General features: G+C 54.6%; 1 protein-coding gene across 1 annotated transcript in view; it reads left to right on the top strand.

The window, feature by feature from the left end:
* ESRRB (estrogen related receptor beta) overlaps nt 1-9,100 on the top strand; it is a 51,164-nt gene that overhangs the window by 29,528 nt on the left and 12,536 nt on the right. The window contains exons 2-3 of the mRNA XM_023762177.1: nt 5,378-5,488; nt 6,004-6,165. Coding sequence (XP_023617945.1) covers nt 5,378-5,488; nt 6,004-6,165 — 273 coding nt within the window. The remainder of the gene's footprint in view (nt 1-5,377; nt 5,489-6,003; nt 6,166-9,100) is intronic.

Below are 9,100 nucleotides of genomic sequence, written 5' to 3'. Positions count from 1 at the left end.
GCGGGGGGGGGGGGGAGTTAAAGGGTGATCAGGTGGAAGGTGGGCATTTGGGGGCAATCAGGCTGGGAGGCAGAGTGGTTAGAGGCGATCAGGCAGGCAGGCAGGTGAGCGGTTAGGAGCCAGCGGTCCTGGATTGCCTAATCCAGCAGTCGGACATCCCCTGAGGGTTCCCAGATTGGAGAGGGTGCAGGCCGGGCTGAGGGACAACCCCCCTGCATGAATTTTGTGCACCGAGCCACTAGTATATATATAAAAACACTCTGGCCGATAAAAGTCTAAGCACCATTGAGCAATGTCTGTTTAGGTAGAATGCAGAGGAATTCAGACCTCTGTGCCCTTGTGGAGCTGACCCTTCTCAGTGCAGAGCAGATCACATCAATAAAGACAAATGCATAGAAGGCAGGAAGGAGATTGGCCTGAACACACTGTGCAAATATAGAAAATAAAGAGTGCTTGGCCATGGAAGGAGGATGCCCAAGGAAGTTCAAGTCCATAAAGGGTTGTCTGTGGAAGGGTATCATCTTTTTGGATGGGGTGAAGGGTAGGAATTGATTCAGAGACAGAATGTAGCTCAATACAAGGAGGAAATTTCCTAAGGAATGAATGGCCTGTCTTGAGGGAGTGGATTTCTGGAGGGACAAGTGGAAACTGGAGAAAAGATCGGACCCTGAGATTCTTCTGCTTCCTAAGTCTGGGTGGCTTCATTTCAGCGGGGCACACCATGTTTCTCGGACACTGGATCGGGCAACAAAGACGAACGAAAGTCCTCGCCCAGGAGGTGCCCACAGTCCCCCAGGGAGAGGGGGGTGCGGTGTATTGTGAAGAGTTGTTACTGTAAGAGAGGATGAGCAAAGGGAGCCCAGGAAGAGTGTCAGGAGAGAGAATGCTTGAACTGGGCCTTCAGACAGTCGGGGTGTGAATTGCCTTTGGGAATAGTGTGGGCAGGAGGGATAAGGGCATTTCCCTTAAGTGGTGCCCTTCTGCCCAGCCCCTGCCTCTGGGAAGGAGTCCCTGGGTTGAGAAGCACATGCTTCTGCCACAGGACCCTTCTATTGGAAACAATCGTTAGCAAACCCTGCCTGTGGCGCAGGGTGTGGGGGCAGGGTGCTCAGCAAATGCTGCGGACCAGGGCCCTGTCCTCTGAGAGCCCATTGAATTGAAGAGCTGATGGGACTGGAGGGAAGCAAGCAGGAGGGGGCAGGAGAAGTGGGGGGCAGGTGAATGCTGAGGCACAGGGCGCGGGGTGACAGCCTCACCTGCCTGCTGGAACCACGTCCCACCTGCCAAGCATTTCCCCATTAGTGTGTCATTTGATCGTCACAAAAGCCACGTTCGGTGAGTGGAGTTGGCGTTACTATTGCCTCCTCCCCTGTACGTGATGAGGGAACTGAGGCTGCATGACCCATAAGGGGCAGAGATGGGCCTGGGACCTTGATCATCGGATCCCCTGGGCTGAGGCGATTACAGGGAAAGCAGGCGGGAAGCGAGGGGAGCAAACGCATCTCACACCCACAGGTCGGTTTGTGCATAATCAAAACCAACTTTAAAAAATTACAACAAAATGACCTGATAATTGATACATTCATTGATTGAAGCCATTGACCACTGTGCTGTAAAGATCTGGAGGAGAAAATTTAAAGGGGAGTTTACACTTTGTGCCCTGGGAGGTCATACCCTGGAATGGCAAAGCACTTGGATGCTGGCTTTTTTATTGGGAAAACTACTAAATCTCTCTGGGGGAAAACAGGGGGCCGGGGTGTGTGTGTGGATAAAATAGGGATAATAGCACCAGCTTTGTATGCTGTGAATTGAGTAGGCCCATACATACAGAAAGTCCTTTGTCAATTAGGCTGTTCACATTATCACTGTTAATGTACACAGTGCTGGGGGAGAAAAATGAGGATGATGGTAATAGTTACAATTTCTTAAGCACCCACTGCATATGGCAGGGGTCCTCAAACTTTTTAAACAGGGGGCCAGTTCACTGTCCCTCAGACCGTTGGAGGGCCGGACTATAGTTTGAAAAAAAAAACTATGAACAAATTCCTATGCACACTGCACATTTTGAAGTAAAAAAATAAAATGGGAACAAATACAATATTTGTATTTGCATGTGGCCTGCGGGCCGTAGTTTGAGGACCCCTGGCATATGGGGTACCATGGCAGACCCTGCAGTAGGATCGAGTCTCTCTGGGCATAAGGGGCACCTAGTTGGTAGGGGGAGGCCCAGTTTGTTTTGGATTCCTGGAAGAGGCTCCCAGCCTGGTTGGGGTGGGGTGGGGTGGGGATGGGTGGGGATGTATTCATCAAGACTTTCTTGAACACTCATTAAGGGTCAGGTCCTGTATCGGGACAGAAAACATTCCAGGTGGAGGCAGCGACAGAGGTGGCCACTGCCGCTCTCCCTGTCTTGCTAAGGGATAGGTCCCTCTTTTTACTTTTTGTTGAGAAGTTTCCATCCTTGTTGACAGCTGCCTGGGGCCAGGCGGGCTGGGAGGGAGGGGAGAGCTCCTCAGGCGACCTTCAGAGAGAGAAAGTCGGTGATGTGGGGAAGGGCTCTTCCTGGACTCCAGGTCAGACCCTGGCACATAGTAGGTGCCCAGGAAATGGGGGTCCTCGCGTCCTTCATGAATGAAGTGAGTCATTTTCACTCTTGGCCTTGCCAGCTCTCTGAGGGGAAGCCACGCTGGTGGAGGGTGGACTCCCCTTGGGTGTAGTAGGCAGGGGGCAAGGGGGGGTGCTGTGTGGATGTGTCACAGGATGGGGCCAGGAAAACTCTGCCAGACAGAGGACTTTCCCCAAAAACCTTCAAGGGAAGAACCGTCCTTCCTGTGTGTGTGCGCCTGCTCCTTCTGCCCTCTCGGAAGGGGCTTGGGGGGGAGGGGCGCGCGAATGTGGGCCGAAGTCGTAGCAGCACAGGTGTTTAGGTTTTGTGCCAGATAGGATTCAGCTGGCCCTCCAAGGTCTCAGGGACGGACGGGAGCTGATTGACAGCAGACCTGCTCGGCTGCTGGAGTGCGGCACTTCCCAATCTCTCGCGTGCTGCGAATCACCTTGTTAAAATGCTGACTCTGACTCCTTGGGGGCCAGGCCTGAGATTTTTGCATTTCTAACGAGCTCCTGGATGCTGCTGATGCCGCTGGCCCTGGACCGCACTTCGAAGGAAGGCAGCCCTTGGTGGCCCCCCCACATGTACTCAGCCATCTACGGCTTGCTGGTGTGCTGACCTGCCACCTTGGGGCTGCAGCTCTGCCCAGGGCTTTCTCTGGCCACCAGAGCCGGCTCAGCCTGGACCTATGAAGCCCACTGACTGTGTGAGAGGGGGCTCCGTGCCATGTTGCAACCCACTCTGGCCCCTGAAGCAAAAGGGGCGCTCATTGGGAACCTATCAGGAGGCTCAAGGACCACACCCAGAACCAGCCGAGGACTTGGGGGAGCCCAGAGAGCCCAGGCGCAGGGGACGCAGTGACCAGGAGGGTCTGGCCCAGGGCTGCCCACACCCCTGCCCCTCTGTCTTTGTGTCACTTGATCCTGATTCAAAGCCAATTGGCTCTGCCTGTGTCACCATCCATGCTTCCACCTCCAGAGGACCACTTTGATACCCACAGCAGGGGGTGGGCTCAGGCCCCCCAACTAGACCCACAATAGGGGGATTGCCTTTGTACAGGAAGCGGGGTGGGATGCACTCCCAGCTGTAGGGTGAAAAGGAGGCAGCTGATGAACATGCTGAGCAGTGACTGCATGCCGCCCCCCGGCCCCCCCCCCCCCCCCGCCCCACCCAAAAAAGACGTCTCCTGGGGCAGTCTGCTAGGCTTGATGAGCTCAAGGCAGCCTCCTCGCCCTCCAGGAGGTGGATGTGTTCAGAGCCCCTAACTGGAAGCACATGGGATGGGCACTCCTGCCTGGAAGTTCCTTTAGGGCCATTAGCATTTAAAGAGGTGGCCCCTGCCCGCTAGGTAAACAGTAATTTTACTCTCAATTGTTCTGCTCTGGGAAACTTCCTCTCCTGTACTTCCTAACAGAAGAAACAGCCAGAAAACCACCCCTAGCTTGAAGGGGATCTAAGCTTCCATTCTGTTCAATTGGGATTATTCCTGCCTTCCTCTTCTCTCCTCTTCCCCTCCCCCCCCACCCCGCCCCCATCCCAGGGGAGGCCTGGGCGGGTAGGACCTGCAGGTACTGCAAGCTGGGAGGATGGAAGGAGCCGGACCCGTGGAGGACATGCTGGGGGAGGGCAGGGCTCTGAAGATCTGGACTGACTGGGTCTCTGGGAGGGTGAAGCTTGACCTTTGGGGAAAGAACGGAAAGTTGAACTTAGGGGGTCAAATCAGAGGGGGGGGGCGACCTCTGAGCTCTCTTCCTCTCAGGACTCTGGCCCCTGACTTCTCACGTGTTTTTAGTCAAGGCCCATTTCATGGTAAGGAAAGGCCCGCCCTTCCGTTTTCTGTGTTCGCTTCCACTTTGGAGCTGACGTGGTGGGTCCCACCCATCCTTTCGGGTCAGGCCACGCAGGGGGTGGCCAGTCAGAGCTGTGTGCCCTGGGATGAGGTGCCCTCGCCAGGGCTGCCCACTCTGCTCTCTGGTGAGGGTGTCAGATGGTACAACGTGTCTGTCTACAGCAGGAGCAGGGGGAGGGGCGGGTTTCTTCTGAAAACCAGGGACCCAGTGACAATACGGATCTCTCCGGGATGGGGCCTCACTCCTGGAAATGCGTGTCAGTGTGAGCGGCCACGCTGCTTCTGCACCTGCTGCTGAGCTATCTCTAGGCATGGATTTCCCAGATGTGGCCGGGGCCACCTGCGTCGGCGTTCTTCGGAGACTTTGTGTAGATGACTGACTCGAGACCTCTGGCCTAGAATCTCTGAGGGTGGGATCTGGAAATTGACATCGGCAGGGAGGGTCCAGCCCGATGCTGTTTTGGTGAAAAGTTTGAAAATCCTTATTTAAACTCTTCTGAGGTACTTGCCAGTGGCAGGTACCCCTTCCCTCGCTTGGCAAGCTGACTCACCCCTCCCCGGATTCACAGCAGGCCTGAAACGGCCCGTCATCTTTCCCAGCACGAGGAGGAGTGCTGCTGTTGCTCGTTTCCTTTCAGAAACAGACAGGCTCAGGAGCTGCAGGTTGCTTGGGATGGATTTCAAGAGGATGCTGAATCCGTAGGGGCAGGACCGGGCCCGGGCAACTGGAATGGGCCATTACTGTAGAAAATTGGTTAGGGATTGTCCAGCCACCTGGCCTGAGGCTGGCCATCAGCAGCTGTCAGAGGCCATCTGGGTGTGGCCCTGAAGGACTCAGCCAGGGCTGGAATCGCAGTCAGCGCGGACAGCCCTGCTGATGCCGAACAACTCCTGAGCCTTCCTGCCCTTCCTCCCAACAGGTGTGCGTCTTGACCGAGTGCGTGGAGGCCGCCAGAAATACAAGCGACGGCTGGACGCGGAGAACAGCCCGTACCTGAGCTTACAGATTTCCCCACCTGCTAAAAAGCCATGTGAGTGCCAGGGCAGTCCATGCCCCTTCTGCCAGCATCTGTACTGGCACATCTGACATCCCTTGGGGACCTGCCATCTTCCCAGTGCTGGGTTATGGGACACTGTGGGTCTGGGGGAGGAGGCATCAGTGCCTGGCAGTGGTATAAGGTGCTTCAGAATGAGACTGTATTCAGAAGGCCTTTCCCCATGGGGTGCCCCAGAATGTGGCTCCAAATGCAGCGTGGTCCTGAGAGGCCTGGGCTCCAGCATCCAGAACATGCCCCTCTAGCCGCCCACACGCAGCGGACTCTTCTTGGGAGAATTCACCAGGCAACTTCCCTTGGAGGCTCTTTCTCAGCAACCTGAGTCGCCACGGCCAGCAGCCCTGTGGAGTCAGGAAGGGAGGGACGATTACAGCCATGTTTGACCTTCCCGGGCTCCTCAGTACCCGACTTGTCTTCCCGACCCCTCCCGGCCTCCACCCCGGCCCCGTTCCTCGCGCCAGCCATTTACTTTCCTCCTTTGGTCTCTGCAGTGACCAAGATCGTCTCCTACCTGCTGGTGGCGGAGCCAAACAAGCTCTTTGCCAGGCCTCCCCCCGGCATGCCTGAGGGCGACATCAAGGCCCTGACCACTCTCTGTGACCTGGCAGACCAAGAGCTCGTGGTCACCATCAGCTGGGCCAAGCACATCCCAGGTGAGTCACATAGGGCCAGGGAGAGAGTGCACTCAGGGGCCCCGGCCGCTCTCCCCACGGCCGGCCTCAGGAGCCCCGTGACACCTTGGCAAGCCTGTTTCTCTCTGGGTTCTTTATCTCTCCCTGTGGGAGTGGAGGTGCGCATGTGTTTGAAAGGTCCCGTCATGTCCCTAAACCTCTGGGGGCTCCTCAGAACTGGTTGTCATTCTAAAGGGGTTATGATTGCATCTACAAGGGGTGATATTCAAAGGGCAAGTTCTTTGAATCCTCGTAGAGCTTATTGGAAACATGCTGGAAAACAAGGCAGGAGAGGGATCCGCTCTCTAGCTCCCTGTTAGGGGCCGGTGGAGTGGAACGGCTAAGAACATGGCTTGGGAATCGGATGGGGATTCAAATTCTGGGCCTGCAGCTTTCTAGCTGAGTAACCCTGGGAGGCTCCACCCGCCTCTCCGAGGGACTTACCTCCCACGTGGGCTGCGCCGTGAGGCTGACATGTGGCCATGCGTGTGCACACGAGGCACGTGCTAACATCAGCTGCACGCTGTTGCCAGCAGGGAGGCCTGTCTCCTTGTCTGGGTTCTGTGATTTGTGATCATTTCTGGCCTGGGAAGTACGTGTAACGGACATGTTTCAGACGATGATACGGACTTTTCTTCATTACCTGCGGCCCCTGGCCCCTTGTTCAGCTTTTCTTGCTCTGGATAAATGGTGGGAGAGCTGGTTTTTTATTTTGTTTCTGTCGACACTGGTACCCACATATTTTGTATGACCTACACGGTAGGGACCTTGCTGAAGTCTGTGCAGTGTATCCCTTTAAGGTTCTAACACACTCGCTCGTCGTGCGGTGGGGACAGCCTATTGTCCTCTGGCGCTGGCTCTCCTGGACTTGGATCCTCGCTCGCCATGTGGCACGGGGCCCCTCATCTTGTCTGCAGGTCCCTTTTTCTGTTTGCTTGTCATGAGCTCTGAGTGATGAATACGCTTACATGCTGATGTAGCAAAGGTGTCCTGGCCTTGAGATGCCGAGACCCACGGTTGATGGGGCGAGTGAAAAAGTCTTCATGGGAGTCGTGTGCACAGCTTACAGGGAGGTCCCTCCCCGCAGGCGGGGGCTGGCGGGGAGCCGTATGGCTCAGAGGGGATGCCAGTGCCATTTAGCTGGCAGATGCCGAGAATCCCCACTTGGGGACTCCCTGTGGCCCGAGGTATTTTGACTCGGGGTGGGCTCGCTGGGGATCTGGACTGGAGCGCCCTCACTAAGGAGCTCAGCCTCTTGGGATTACACACTCAGTGGTTTTGAATCTGCCCTGTGCTGGTTCAGCACAGATGTGGGGTCAGGCCACTGCTTAAAACACCTCAGCCTGGATTGCTCCACTAACCCAGGGCCAAATCGGGCACAGCTCCCCTGCACCCCTCCCCATCACTCACTCCTCTTCGGGGTTGAGCAGATATAGTACCCAAGCGATGGCTCAGGAGTGGCTCCTGGTGGTCCCTCCGGTCCATTGCTTCCCTCTCCTACCACCCAGCCCTGCACCACCTCCCAGAGGGTAGGGTAGAGCTAGGAAGCACCATCCCCCCTGCACCCACTTCTCCCCTTCCATCCTATCATCCCAGCACCCAGCACCGTCTCCTGTCTATGCCCAACCAACAGGGCAGTGGGCAGAGCAGAATGGTTCCTGGGGATACAGACCCTGGATTCAAGGCAGACCTGGTTCTGATCCCAAGCTGCCCTTTCTGGTATTACAAGATCTTTCTTTCTTTCTTTTCTTTATTCTTTCTTTCTTGAGCATCAGTGTCCTCTCCTGGGAACTGGGACTCAGAATAGAGCCCCTTTCCCAGGTGCTAGGAGGATAGGGCACACTTGGCCCAGGCCCGCACACGGCAGAGACCACGACCATCGTTGTTGCTAGCACATTATTTCGGATAGAGTTAAAAGCCCCCTTTCGCATCATAATTTCTCTTTGTCCACAGCTGAATTCTTTTTGATTAAAAAATAAAATAAACACAGGGGCTCACTTGTCTGCCTCAAACGCTAATTTGCCTATTTTGCATAAATCTGCATGCTGAATTATTTGGGCCTGACCTTCTAGTGTTTACTAGTAAGGTAAAATTAATTAATAGAGCTCCTGCCACTGCATGTAAACCTCATATTAAGGGCGATGACACATCAAGTGCCTGATACATTTAAAGATCTGCATCCTTTGGCCCATCGACTGAAGGGTCCCAGGTTCAATAATGGTCAAGGGCGTGCACCTTGGTTGCAGGCTCAATCCCTGGCCCAGTCAGGGCACGTGCAGGAGGCAACCAATCGATGTGTCTCTCTCACATCGATTTTTTTTCTCTCTCCCTCTCTCTTTCCCCCTCCCTCCCTTCCACTCTCTCTAAAGAATCAATAGAAAAATGTCATTGGGTGAGGACTAACAAAACAAACAACAAAAATTATCCATCTTATTCCCAAATGAGATCCTTGGGACAGGAATTAATCTAATTCTTTGTATCAGCCACAACTCAGCAAGAGATCTTACTACATACAGTCAGTGCTCAATAAATGCATGCAAAGGCAGCTATGAAGCACCCTCTGGGTGCTGGGCTCTGGGCTGGAGGCTAGAGGATACCGAGGCATGAGATGTGGTTCCCTTTGTAAGGACAGAGGCTCCGGCTCCTCTTCAGCGCTCTATTCCTGAGTAGTCGTAAGGAGCCAGTCCCGCCTCTCCAGGAATCAAGATGGACAGGAGCAGACACAACCCAGGTGGGCTCGGGCCTGCATCCTTCCTACTAGGCTTGCTCACTTTTTGGTTTTCTTTCTTTCTTCCTTCCTTTCTTTCTTTCTTTCTTTCTTTCTTTCTTTCTTTCTTTCTTTCTTTCTTTCTTTCTTTCTTTCTTTCTTTCTTTCTTTCTTCCTTCCTTCCTTCCCTTCCTTCCATACATACTTCCT

The sequence above is a fragment of the Myotis lucifugus genome, unplaced genomic scaffold (genome assembly GCF_000147115.1).
Source record: "Myotis lucifugus unplaced genomic scaffold, Myoluc2.0 scaffold_235, whole genome shotgun sequence".
Lineage (NCBI taxonomy): Eukaryota > Metazoa > Chordata > Mammalia > Chiroptera > Vespertilionidae > Myotis > Myotis lucifugus.
This window is presented reverse-complemented; position numbering and strand designations above follow the sequence as displayed.